Source organism: Labrus mixtus, chromosome 19, assembly GCF_963584025.1.
Source record: "Labrus mixtus chromosome 19, fLabMix1.1, whole genome shotgun sequence".
Classification (NCBI taxonomy): Eukaryota; Metazoa; Chordata; class Actinopteri; order Labriformes; family Labridae; genus Labrus; species Labrus mixtus.
In genome coordinates, this window is record NC_083630.1 from 12,846,607 (window position 1) to 12,860,944 (window position 14,338).

General features: G+C 40.0%; 1 protein-coding gene across 6 annotated transcripts in view; it reads right to left on the reverse strand.

Annotated features, from left to right (window-relative positions):
* Window positions 1-8,456, reverse strand: part of neto1l (neuropilin (NRP) and tolloid (TLL)-like 1, like) — a 73,208-nt gene extending 64,752 nt beyond the window's left edge. For 4 of the 6 annotated variants that reach the window (XR_009676622.1, XM_061064279.1, XM_061064278.1 and 1 more), the window contains exons 1-4: window positions 7,767-8,455; window positions 6,933-6,989; window positions 6,688-6,822; window positions 6,028-6,276 (exon numbers count right to left, since the gene is read on the reverse strand). Coding sequence is in view for 5 of the 6 variants with exons in the window: in XM_061064279.1 (XP_060920262.1) it covers window positions 6,028-6,276; window positions 6,688-6,822; window positions 6,933-6,989; window positions 7,767-7,794 (469 nt within the window). In the remaining variant the exon portion in view is untranslated. Of the gene's footprint in view, window positions 1-6,027; window positions 6,277-6,687; window positions 6,823-6,932; window positions 6,990-7,766 lie in introns of all 6 variants that reach the window. The other 2 variants (XM_061064281.1, XM_061064277.1) reach the window with 1 other exon arrangement.
* Window positions 8,457-14,338: the final 5,882 nt, after the last annotated feature.

Here is a 14,338-nt window from a genome sequence, read left to right on the forward strand (position 1 = left end):
AGTTAATCTTAAATGAGTAAACAAACACACAAATGAGTCACATCTACAAAGCAGCCCAACACCTGTTGGGCGCCATGAGTATGCTCTGTAAAAACAGATATTTAGTTTTATCCCTAATTGACATTTTATATAAAAAACCATGACTCAAAGAAATGCATATATACCGCCTGAGACTCTGCAGCGTTCATTCTGCCTCACCACCGAGTCACCAAGTCTCCGCTCTGCAAACAGTGAGTGATCCGAGAGCTGAGAAACAGGAGGGGGAGAACTTGCAGCTTTTATTTGCTTTGGCTTCGGCTTAAGGTGCTGAAACACCACTTAATCTACCAGTCCACAGGGTTCTGAGGTCATGACGCCCTCGGACAATCTGAGCAGCAGAACATTGTTCAGATCCCCCAACACCTTAGCTTACACACACTCACTCACAGAGAAATATACACACAATGGTTCCTCCACTCAGCAATTTTTCCCTCCTGTGCACCCTGAATTCAGTTATTTTATTGCGTTGTTATATTATTTGTCAGTACTATAAGGCTGCTTGTCACACAATGGGTTCGTCACCGACCTCCACAGATCATCGGAATCCAATGGTAGGCAACTTGTCGTGTGCTTTGAACAATAAGAAGCTTCTTACTGTATTGGCTTCAATGAGAGACAGTTTGATTCGACTCATTATGCTTTGTTATCATTTGTATCACTCACATAGCACAGAGAGTGTGTCTTCATATCATGAATATATTTGGGAGGAATAATGAGAGAGACAGAATGGATGAGACAACAGAAATAAAAGTCATCCCAGGAATTATTTTGCAAATTGAAATACATGCCGTGACTTACTGGGCCCGAGGCTCTTTCCTGAACCTCTTTTTTCAGGGATAGTTTGCTATGTACCTGCACTTTTATAGGCTTTGTTTTCACTCTTTTCTACCAACTTAATTGGAAGATCCGTCTTTTATTTGTGGACTTGTTTCGGGACCGTGGCAAGTTATTACTCCTGCAATATACTCAGTCTGCTTTGCATACTGCTTCAAAGTATAATTATGATAATCTGTTCAGTTAACTGAGTGTTTTAGGAGACTAGATAATGGTCCATCAGTTTGAATTCGTAGGAATATGTTGTAATTTTTGAAAAATCTTAGTTTCTCCTCAATTAGACAAGAGAGTAAAAGCACTTCAGCATTCATAACAAATATGAACTCACGCAAAGTGTTTCTCTGTTTGACAAGCAGGGCATGTTCAGTGTCAAAATAATTTGTAATAAACTTCCTAGTTCTGCTTTTACTTGTAGCCTTCTATCAATCTTGCCTGAAGCAAAAGGGAGAAACCAAAGACACCTTTGAACCTTCAGTGACGTGCAGATTTTCATCTAAAAAATGTTGTTTCTCTTTTGTTTTTGTTCAAATTAGCATGGAAGATAAAACAAGTCAGTCAGTCAGAGGTGCTTGTGGATTCATTTTGCTTTATTTGAGGAAGTAATGTTGGCTGCTTGCACTAGCTTTATATTTACCATATGGACGGTAAGAGGTGGTATCATTCGTTGCATCCTATTACAGTAATAAAGTTAATATGTATATTTTGGGAAAATTCAAACTGCTCTTTTTGGTAGCAGACAGCATAAACCAGTGAAAATGTTTGGACGACATACATATGATCTTAATGAGCATTGACTGTGGTTCATCAGGAGAACCCAAATGGACTCAAGAACTGTTGGTATCTTGAGAGTGAAGTCTACATTTTCTCATTCAGTATGTAATCAAGCCCCCCTTGCAGTCTTCCAGCTTTGTAAGCATATACTCACAAAGGTGCCAGACGGCCTCATTGTTGAGGAGTGATTCTTTGTAGCTGAATTATTTCAGAACAGCTTTATGTATGATTCACAAATGTTCTGTTTAATTCCCCCCCCCCTCCCCTCCCCCAAAGCCTTCAATACACTCTTCAGAAGCTGTTAAAGTTCTGTGACGCAGATAAAGACAAGCGTGAGGCATCTGGGTGAAATTAGTTTGACAAATAAATAGCACATCACATCACTGGGGCAGCCAAGTTTGTTTAGTCACTCTTCTGAGTCATCTTTAGTTCTCTTACATCAGCATTTCTACCTTCCTCTGATGCAACATATACGTTGAAGGTATGGCATCTGGAGACTTGAAATGCTATATACACTTAAGTACATCAGCATATAATTCTACACCCGAAAGTGTGGGATTTTAGTCATTGCTGTTTCATCCACTGATTGCTGTGCTATATGTATTAGTCATCGAGTGCACGAGGCTCTGAAAGGACACTGGCAGAATGTGAAAAGCATCAGAGTGTTTCTATCTGCACTCCTAATATGACCGAGGAAAGTGAGTAAGACGAGCTGAATCATGGCACCTTTGTTGCCGCTCTCTCTCCTTCTCCCATTCATCAGCCGAGAGCTGTGTGAATTACCACGGTTAGCAGAGCAGCTGCAGATGTGAGACACTTTTCACATTGCCAGATTTCAGAGTAACAAGTTGAGCGAATACAAGACTTTTATCTTCTTTAATTATGCAAATCATATGCCACAGATATTTCCTATCCGGTCAAGAGGTAGAGCTTTTTTTCTTTGCTTTTGGCAAATTTTCAACGAGACTCCCCCGAGAAGGAGGCAGAAGAAACGATAATTCAATAATGCACAACAGCAAATGGGGTCAGCACGCTATATGTCTGACTATCAGCGCCAGAAATAACACATTTCCCTCCATGTGTACTTCAATTTTTTTTTGGTATTTTTGGGGGGGGACAGTAGTGATACTTCTCATATTTACATACTTGGTTCAAATTTGACTCACAAAAACTATTTGCTGACTTTTATCAGGAAAACTGGCCAAGCAGGAAATGGAGATACCAACTCTATTCTCTGTGCTTTTTGAGCTGAGGTGAACACAAGCTTTTGCAAATTGTTTCACCCTGACCAAAAGATAAAGTGTCCGTCCAGGACTTTGTGACAGTAGCCTCGTTTGAAGAAAAAAAAATGGAAAAAGAAGGTAAGGTGGCTAGAAAATATCAGAACATATAAGTATTCTTTAATCAATCAGAAGCTGGGTTAAATATGTATATTTAAAAATAAAACATACTAGCAGGCATTACTAGCTAACGTCTGGATAGTTTGGATCTTTAGAGGTTATCAACACAGCCCGCACAATTGTATTTTTACAAATGAATTAAAGTGAAGCTTCAGTTTTCATTCTGCCTGAATACATGGTGCTTAAAAGGTGACTTTACTACGATGTATTAACAAAGCCAAGCTTGCTGTGTCACTTTAATTTACTCTACAAACATGAGATCACTATCGATCACCTCATATAACTTTTGGAAATTTTTTAAAAATTTTCCAAGAAAGTTGACTTCAAAAGTTACTGTGAGGAACTTTTGGTTTGGGTAAATGTTGGCAGTGTGGTAAGTCCAGTTTCTTTGCTGATTCTGTCCTGCACACGTGTAAGTAGTAGGGATGCAACGGAACGAAGAGGTCACAGTTCGGTTCATATCTGCGTTTTTGGGGTCATGGTTAGATATGAATTCAGTACAAAAGGAATAAAAAGCACAAAAAAGGTATCTCCAAATCGACAGTGGTGCAAATTACAATTTGTTCCATCCAGTGTTGTTTAGTACTACATGTGAAGGTTGGTACAGCCTGGGGTGTGTTCAACATTGAACAACAAAGAGAGGACAAAAAATCTAAAGGACGAAAAATAAAAAGAAACACAGACATGAAAAACATCTCATAATTTAAATATATAATCAGTTCTATATTAAAATACAAGAAAATAAAATACCAACCTTTAGAAGCATTGTATCATATTTATGATTAACTTGTGTGTCCAGTGTTTCCCCTACCATTATGTTAGGGGGGCGGATTTATTTTTGGGCTTTTTGTGCCTTTACTGTAGAGATAGGATAGTGGATAGAGTCTGAAATCAGGGAAATAAGTCATTTAAGGATACCTTTCTGATAGAAAAGGACAGCTGTCATTAAAAGTAACCCATGAACACCAAGATTCCTTCAAGTGTTTGTGTTGGCGTGTCAGAGTCCCCCCCCCCCCCACGCTGTAAACCTAGGGGAAACACTGGTGTCTGTGAAGTTATTAGGCACCTCTTAAAGGTGCACTATGAGGTGATGAAGTGTCTTATAGTTATCTATATATACAGTGAGAAAGATCATTGGAGGTACATCCAACTGTTATTAGTGCAGCAGACAACTCATACTCAACTACCACATCTGTACACCAGTAAAGTAGTGAACATGGACTGGTTTATTTGAACATGTGAGGGGATTGGCACTTTTACTAAACCTTTAAAGTCAGTGTCTCCTACTATTCCATATGTGTGCGTAGCTGTTGACATTTTTAAGCTTTGTTAATTCCCTAGACCCTCTCTACTATCACATCCTGAGGATCTTTAAATACAGCAGGTATATGTTGATGGGACACCTGTTTTCTTTTGACTAGCTCCCCTGATTGGCACATCCACTCAGTCGTGTTTTTCACAGGACTGCCGAACCGTGACCGTTTGGGACAAATACACAGACTGTTACAACCATAGTAAGTACTGTTTTTCTTATGAAAAAGCTCCTCCTGTTTCCAACAAACACATCGTGAACAAGGCTGCCTCATTTGATGTTAATCCACTTTTAGGACACCTACCCAGTGGCAGTTGTAACAGGCATTAAGACTAACTATAAAGAAATAATCAATATTTTCGCTGATGTTCTTGACTGCTTTTGTAGGTCATTAAAAGCCATCAGTATACATTTCAGTCTGTTTCATAACCAGCTTAAAACTCCAAGCAGGAGCTTTAACATGAACGAAACTCAAAAACTGAATTTAACAAGGCAACTGATATGTATAACACAGCCGAATGATTCATGCCTCAGCTGAGAAAAAGTGTCTGACACTCCCTTGAAATGTGTGTAGATTCATGTTTTACTGTTTGAGCGCTTTGTCTGTGTCTTCTCCGACTCCCCTCTGAATTGCACAGCGGGGGGAGAAAAATAAAAATCACATTTGGCACTTCACTCTGAATTCTCTGAGCTACAGCTGTTTTACCTAAGTGTAGTCTTACATAACCAATTTACAACGACACATCTCAGAAAGGTTTCAGTAAGTCTTCTTAATAATCCCCGATAGAGAGCCCTCACTTTAACCCTCAGTAGAATTTATTCCTATCGAGTGCACTTGTTCACTGTAATTTCCCATGAAGAGCTTCACCATGCTGATTCCTCAATAGCAGCTCACGCATAAAGCCCTTAGAGATAAATCTATAGTCCTGCTTCCCCTCGGTAGCTGTCTTTTCAATAGCCTGTAGCAAGAAGCATGTATTTTGGATGAAAGGTCAATGTGATGTCTGAGCATTCATCATGCAAACAATGACACACTCAAATCTCCAGTGGTATGATATCCCTGATATCCCTGAGGGTGCAGTGGATGTGAAGGCCAATTGCTGTACTGTTCGTGTTTTGTGGCACTGTGCCTTGAAATCCTGAAACTCGTGAAAAAAAGTTGACAGTGTTATTAAACCCAGTCAAGTGTAGGTGAAGGAGTGTTAAATCATAGCTATACCCTGACTACTTGTCATCAATCCTCATGCTGCCTCAATAAAGATTAGGGAAATTAGAAAAGCCAAGGTTTTACATCCAACCATAATTGCCAAAATTGTGTTCGACAATACCCATTAGTTTCCTCTGCTCTTGCCTTTTCCAACCGTGTAAACTGAGGAGTGGTGCTGCTGAGCTGAATTCAATTTTGACACTGCTCCACATCTTTCACAATAACAGTCTTGCTACAAGAGTGTCCCAGCCAATGACAGTATATCGCCGATGGAAATACTGAGTGTGTGTAAAGAGACGATCAATAAAACTCAAGAAGCTCCAACACAGACGAGTTCTTAGACGATGTTTGCTATTCATTTGGAGCCTCGCTGTAAGGCCTCCAAAGCACATATGTGCTCACAGAGACAGAAAAGAGTTGACAAGAGCAGCAAGGCAAACAAATGACAAAAAAAATAAATGTACCTGCTGTGAAGTTGTAGTTTGCTGAAAATCCCACCGCTTCCAGTTCCCCATCGGTTACAAATTTTATCCACAGATATCGGCCGCTACTCCTGATGTCAGGCGGGCTTTGCTGGCCGCAGTACCTTCCGAGCATTGGGGAGAAGCCAAAAGGTCCATCCCGAACCTCGATGTTGTCAAATTTACATTCCCAAGAGGATTCGATGGAATAATTCTCCTCAAAGTGTAGGTCGATACACTGCCTTGGGGGAGCTGGAGGACATATTGAAAATAATTACCAAACAGAAAGCAGGGAGTAAAATATGACTCATGCTTTCATTGATGAACGCTCAACCTGTTTCATTATCAGCACGCCCGCACAATCAATACACAGCTCTAAATTTGGCAGTTTGTCAATTCATCTGTAAAACACCAAAGCTGTAATAGTTTTAGACTCCCAAATTAACTTTTTTCAAATATCTGCTCTGATCAATAAAGTATCAGATCACCTCCTTTTTTTTTTTTTTTAGAAAATAGTCATGTAAAAAACCCATCTCCTTATTTCCCCAAAAGTTACAGTGTTGATTCCACCCAGAATTACCCCTGGAACGTTTTAGCTTCAGGGAATAACTACTTTGATTACCTTCATTGCCCACTGCCACTGTGCTTAAAGGGAACATTTACCTTCAAGGATGTAAACACACTCTGTGTCTGGGGGGTATTTGTTTGGGTAATTGGGAGACGTAAAGAGTCCTCCTTCTGATTCTTTCACCCACGTTCCACATTGGCCTGCAGGCTTCACTCCAGAATTGTTTTTCACTAAAAACACAACCAGCAAACAGAAAAGACAAAGAAGTGATACAAATGTTAGAGGGAGGATATTGATGGGGGGGGGGGGGAACATATGCGGTTTTGGTGATGGAGCTCACCTGCTGTATCCTTCCTTGTTGCCCCAGACAACCCAAGTATGAGAAGACTTGCAACAACTGTAGGAACAGACAAAAACACATACTTCTTTGACTGTGACTTATTACACTTATTGTCTCTTCTGTTATTTTCACTTGTTAGAACACAGCTTGATTTCTGCTGAGGGAGGGTTGAGTCAGCAAGAAACACTTTTCAGGTAGCCTATAGGATTTCACGGATCGTAAAGCTAGCCATGCTATTGCTGAAACTAGCTTACTGTAACCTTGAAGAACGCACAAAAATAACTAAGGCCTACATTATCTCATGTATAAAGGACTTTTTGTATTTATTTTTTTAATGAGGGAGTTTTCTTTCTGTATTAACAAAAAAGATAAAGTCTAAAACAACTCAGAAAATAACCTATATGAAGTAGCCTGTAAGTTTGGACTGTCTGTGATTGAGTTAGTTAAATAGTTAATTCGATAAAAAAATTATAAATTATGGCAAATGGGCTTTCAAAACATCAACAATAATTATTAGCACAAATAGAAGTCTTTGCACCAAAGAAACAATAAAAAAAGAGGGGGGGGGGGGGGTGCAAGAACTTCAAGTGCTGACCCAGCAGCAGTGAGTTTGGTTTGCGGAGGCAAAATGTGGCCATATCACCTCCTGATAGGCTATCTACATTTCTAGAATAAAAAAATGTGTACCCCTATGTCCTATATTCAGTTTGTATCTGTTGCTCGTGTAACCGGGGTCCTAAACGCCGATTTAAGCATTACTGTACTTCTAGGATGAAAGCAAGCCATAAGAGCTTTAACCAAGTGTGCTTTAGCTGATGAATACAGATGTCTTACCGTGAGGGAAGCTGTGCCCATGTACCATGTCTGTTCCTTTCACAAACGGCTTCAGACTCAACTAATTCCATTTAGATCTGGGGATACTTGAAGAGAAACAAAGATTGAGATGAGAGTTTTCAAGCCGGGAAAGCGCGCATACCTTTCAGAGGATAAACACAGCAAAATGTACTCCTTTTTAAAATCTTTAGTTCACAGAGAAAATCCTCTCAGGTGAGTCACAGCAACTAATCACCAGTTTCATATAGAACCAAAAACAGTTCTAAACACGCGCCAGATTTCCATCCAAGCGTTTCTAATACCCTTTGGTGCCTTTGATGCACTGAAAGGATTAATAGTCCCGTCATCAGCCCTTCTCTAATCGCTCCACCTTTGCAACCTTTTTTTGGAAAATGTCATGGACAGCCTTGTTTTGTCCTCTTTTGTCCCTTTATCAGGAGAGGGGATCCTTTGGGAGCATGAAAAACCACGCAACACTCATCCCCGCAGCGTTTGCTTGACTCTTTTCGGATGCGTAAAATCCTTTGGAAAACACCGAGTACCCAATAAAAAATTCAACTGGATGTTCGTCTGGGTTTCATTTCTCGCTTTTCTCAAAAGAAAAAAAAAGAAAATCAGTCAGTGATGCTCTGAGTGCATCCTCTTGCTTGGCTCCTTTCAACTGGAGAGTCCCCGCAGCCAGCAGGAGTTAATGTATGATCTCCCTCCTCCTCCTCCTCCTCCTCCTCCTTCCGCTCACTCAACACTACTGCCGTCCAATGCGCCACGAGCCTCACGTACTTTTGACGCACGCTGTGGAAACTTCTCCAGGACACGACTTCATCCAACACAAAAACACATTCACATGCACGAGAAAAACTAGGAAAAGAAATGAGTGTGCGCCTTTGAGTGTCCATGTGTGTTTAAACAATAAGCGCGCGCGCTATAAAAATTCATCTCAGCTCGCAGATCCGCCGCGCAACCGAAATGGAAAGGTAAGCAGAAAAGGCAATGAGTTAGGAAATTGAATAAACATGGAGAAAAAAAAGCCATATATGGCAGTGCGTCATCTCTATCAGCATGAGCAAACATGGGGAACCTACAGACTGAAATAAACCAAAACAACACCATTAAACACCTGGAAGCATCTCTGCATGTTTTCATTATGATTGCGTCAATGGTCAAAGCTTTGTTTCTGGATAAAATCACCTAAAACTTGTGCTTTTACATAATTACTTCTCTTTTTCATTTGTGGTTCACCCAAAAATACTGCAAAGCCCCCACAGTGTGTTTCTACATTCTGGCATCCACTTCAAGGTTATCAAGAATGTCATCTCAAGAGTGTCTCCCTATTGCTCCATTTTTTTTTTCAGATTTGTACAAGAAATTGATAAATATAGTTGTTTTGTTTTTTCTTCTATACCTTTTCTTCTTTCCCAAAGTGACAAAGATCTATAAGTTTTGTCGCTTGTAGGTGTCAGCATGTAGGCCTATATGTGTGGTGTGTTACTTGCTCTCACACCTGATGACAAAGCGGATCAGAGGCTGCCCGGGGACAAGTCAGGGGCTCAGGCTCTCAAAATAGTTTTGGCACCCAGCAGACAATATCCATCTTCAGATACTGTTGCTGCAGAGGCAATCTTGATCTCAGCCCCCCCTCCTGTGTGTAGTTTAATGTCACTGGTTAACATTACAATTTCACGTAAATATACTGCTAATGAACAATGCTGATAGTGGCATGACAGACGTGAGTACAAGGACTTTTCCCCCCCCTGTGCATGTCTTGTGATGCATTAACCCTCTTGAGATTTCAAAGATATGGACTTTATCCTCTCTAATGTCCTCTTCTTAATTACATCCTGTCCTAGAGATCAGCCTCCAATAACCCTAAAGTATTTGGTTTTGCAGCAGGTCTTTGCAGACTTTGTGAGTGTCATGCTGACTTTGAGAACAGATGTGGGAGTGGAAAATCTCACAACTCTTTTCAACTAATAGGCTCCCACTAATCTGTATACAGAGTGATTTAATGAACTTGAGATTTAGACAACCCCCCCCCCCCCCCCCCCCCCCCCCCCCAAAAAAAAAAAAAAAAAAAAAAAAAAAACAAGATCTGGAGTTTAGCCAGGCACTTTCTTGCAAACGTACAATCATTTCCCATGACGCTAGAACGCCGACTGTGTAGGGTGGCTGGCTTGTTTTCAACAAAATTTCACAAATGCAACAAAGGCATGGCTGAAAATAACTTAAAATGTCAAATTCTCTGCAAAGGCAAAACCTAAAATAAATTTTCCACTCAGAGAGGCTGTCAAATATCTGCGCCAAAGTACAATGCAGTGCCCAAAGCTTGTTATTGATTTATTGATTAATAGTGGCGTTTGACAACTTTATAAGCACCACAGCACACGTTTGTGATGGCTAAACTCAAAGATAAAGCAGCAGAGCTACATGGGAATTATTCAGATGAGGCTTATCAGGCCTACTGTATGCAACAGTAGCCCTGGTGAATTTAACAACAGCCTCAGGTTTAGCTCTCTGGCATATATAAACTGTTTGACTGAATGGTGCTGAGGCGTTGGGAGCGTTTCAGAGAAATAATTCATTCAACAGCACTCTCAATGTCTGCCATTTTTAATTAAGGAAGTCTACCGTTTGGCCGGAGATAACTGTTGTGCTGTGTTGGCCATAACCTAAATTTGTAATTGTAATCAGATTAGGGAAATGGGACATCCACGTTGAGAAACATACATTTAACATAACCATAAAGAGCTTTGGTTAAAATGTGCAAAAGAACAATCACACAAGCATCTCTTACCATTGATGAAACAAAAGGTATTCTGTGATTGCATCCTGTTCATTTGGCAAGGTACTGACGAGTGAATTGGGCATTCACCTTCCACTTAGTGTGGTTCTAATGACACTGCCAGCACTGCTTCTTTTTGTCACTTTCACAGGGGACATTGCTAAAGCAGATAAACACTTAGGCTAATGCCTACTGCCCACTGGGAGTCAAATTAACCTTATTAGTGATGCATTGAGAAGTTTGTTTCTCTAAAAAAAAAAGAAAAAACACCATTTATTTGTCATTCAAGGCACCATGTAGTTCATTAAGCTAGACCCGGTTACAATAAAGGGTAGCTCCAACCATGGGCAAATTTTGAGCTGTTTTTTATGCTGCATTAGCTGTCTGGGTCTCTGGTGATAGACTGCCTTTATCCTGTCCCTGCACCTGGAGCCGCTAGGAAAATAATTCCATCAGATGATAGGCCATAAACTACATGTGGCTGAATATTTGTTGAGGTGCCTTTGTTAGTTTTTGCAATACAGCATGCCATTTTAAAGCCCTGTGCTCTCTCTCTCTCTCTCTCTCTCTCTCTCTCTCTTTCTCTCTCTCTCTCTCACTCTCTCTCTCTCTCTCTCTCCTTGCTTCCTCAATGAACAGTACTGAATCGTCTTGTATTCTGCAAAATAAGGAAAGTGTGAAAAATCAGATGCACACATGGAAATTGTATTTTGGGTATATCAGTTACTCAGAATGGACAACTTGTAATGTATCTGCCAGTTGTGCAAAAAAAAAAAGGTAAATTTAATTAAAATTGTAGAAGGGCATCAATAAATGAAGTTTTTCATCTTGATTTAATTTGGCATTTTGTAATTAATTAATCAATTAATGAATGCATAGTTTATGTTCATCTTTCAGAATTACAGGTATAGGGAATACCTAAAGGGATATCAAAACGTTTTTTTAGTTAACGGAAGAATTTGAAACATTTTACACACGAACAAAGCTGAAATCAAGTTTATCCTCTGTAAACGTCTCTCTGAGTCATGACTGTCTACAATGAGTGAGAAGGGTGAGTCTGGCCAGCTGTACTGTTGTCTGTTTACATCATGTCTACATGTATGGGACGGGACGGCCTTGCATATAAAGCTGTTTTAGTCGAGGTCACGTAAGTGTCTTTCGATCACGGTCATTCCGTGTCAATTTATGTGCTATATGAAGCTCTGAGTTAACAAAATGTGCTAACAGTAGCCTGCTAACACAACAATGCAGAACACAGGCAATTGCAGCTCGAGCAAAGGACAAATATGTCAGCCTCTTGCGCTTAATTATGGTGCGTTCTAATTGATAACTGTCTGGGGACAGACAAAAATAACTTTTTGTCTGTCCCTAGAATCTGGGGTTGATAGCATTTGTCTTTTGTGGAGACTGCAGGTCAAAAAGAGACCAACTGTACAGAACTTGTGAGAAAACAGAAGTTATACGGTTGAGAATATGTACTTCCAGAGTAATGTCTGTCTGACATTAAAGACAGTAAAGCTCTGAAAATGTTATAACATACACTGCATTGTTTAGCTTTCATCTTAGTAGGCCTCGCCTGACTGCTTCACCAGACTTGGGGTGTGCCAACTCTATCCACTTTTAATAATACACTGACAGTGGATGAGAGAAATCCTAACTCCCCCTTTAATACTTCATGCATTTCTAGCAGAACAGCTTGGGTCTCAGTCTTTGTCTGACTTGTTTTTGTGCTGCTTTTCAAGTGTATCCAAATGAAAGCAAAGTCAGAACAAAACTCTGGACACCTGTGAACGGCCAGTGTTGCTAATTTTTCCACAAGCATAAATCAAACTTCACAAGAAATAAATTCCAAATGTCTGATTCAAGCATATTTCTTTTGAGGAATTCAAAGAACTCAATGCTAATTTAACTTTGAACTGCTCCACATTCATCTCTCTCATGTCTCCTCAATGCTGCAACTCATCTGTCAATCACTGTGGCTTTATCCATCCAGCAATTAATCTCAGCCCATGAGGGGCAGCTGCACTGGCTATGAACCTAAACGTCTGCTGAAACGCTACGCCTGCTCTGCACATTTCTGTTCGAGTTAGAATATTTAGAGTAGCTATATGCGAGTGATTTTTTTTTGTACTTATCAGCAGATCTTTTGTCTTCATGTTTCCTGTGTATGTCTTTTACTCTGCCATCCTACAATCAGGCATGAAGGAAACAGTGACCTGCTGCCTCACAGGTGTCCTGGATTTGGGCTCAAATACCCTCTGCAAGCTGTTCTTTGTCGAGGGCCCCAAGCTTTTGGGTTAAACTGACTGTGTAATTCGTCATTTGACCTCATTAGCCACTTGGTGGGGGGGTGCCATACACACTATGAAGTGACACTCTGTGGGCCATAACACCCCCGATGGGAGACTTGATGTCTTACAGACACCAAACACAGACCTTTTTGGAACGAGGTTTAGGTACTAAAGCCAGAAACACAGCGGACACGTATTTAGACCAAGAAACAATGGTTCAAATCAGACACATTAACAACAAAATATTATCTGAAAACTTTTGAAAGAGTTTGAATGCTACTTCTCTTTATAAACAAGTCCTCTCCAATCATGAACAAAAGGTTAAACTCTATCTTTTTTAACAATACCTGTAAATACTAGCTGATGACCAAACTATCTACACTAACTTTGTGTTTCATACAGTGGCAAGGGGCACGTCGTTAACTACACTTTTTTAGGGTACAAGTTGAGTTCAATAACACCCAATAAGGACTGAAACGTTCAGTCAGGGGAGAAAAGATAGAAGTATTGTACTGAGGTTTGACGACATTAAGACACAGTTCAGTAGGGCTAACAGCGCTACCAAACAATACACAAACGATACATCGTTTTTATTTTAGTCTCTATGGATCATAAGTTGATGTAGATGCTGACTTTTAACCTGAATCCTATTTGCTTTAGACACCATCTTTTATCATATAACATTTGAGCTGAAGACGTGAGTTAGAAACCAACTCATGGTGATCTAGTATTAGCATTACCTTACACAGCTGATTACCTCACATCGCAACTGATTCAATTTACCTTGAACAGTCAATTGAGCTGAAAGGCTCCCACAGTCACCTTTTGTAACATCGTCATGAAAGGTAAGGTGGAACCAGTCTCTTTATGGACTGGCACCACCTTACCCAGCTGAAATAATCCATGTTCATAATCAGCTGGTCAACCCATCAGCTGCTCCTAGTTGGGCTTTGTGGTCACGGCCCAAAACCTGTGGAACAGCTTACCAATTCAAGTCTGATCCGCCCCCACTCTTGAATGTTTTAAATAATTGACACAATAAAAGACACATATCTTCTCTGTGGCCTTTTTTTTCTTGATGGGAACATTTTATGCCAACTGATTTTAAGATTTTATTTTACTATTATATCATGATGTTTGATGTATACTTTGTTTTAACCTTGTTACTTTGTAAAACACTTCGGTCAACCTTGGTTGTTTTAAATGTGCTAGATTAATAAAGTTGACTTGACTTTAAAACTGAATAGGGGGTTTCGACATAGTTATAAATGTTGAACTTCTTATATGATGTAAAAGAAGGTAAGGTGTCAAATTGATTAGTAAGATTGAAAGAGTAACCTCAAACCTATGGTGAGGTCACTTTAGTGAGAAAAATACAATACATATTTGTGGTATAATTTGATTCACACTCCAGCACTCTCTCCTCTGTGGAGGTGTAAAAATGTTTCAAGGAGCCCCACTATACCCTTGCAGGGAGAGGGATCATTTCCGCTGAAATGCCA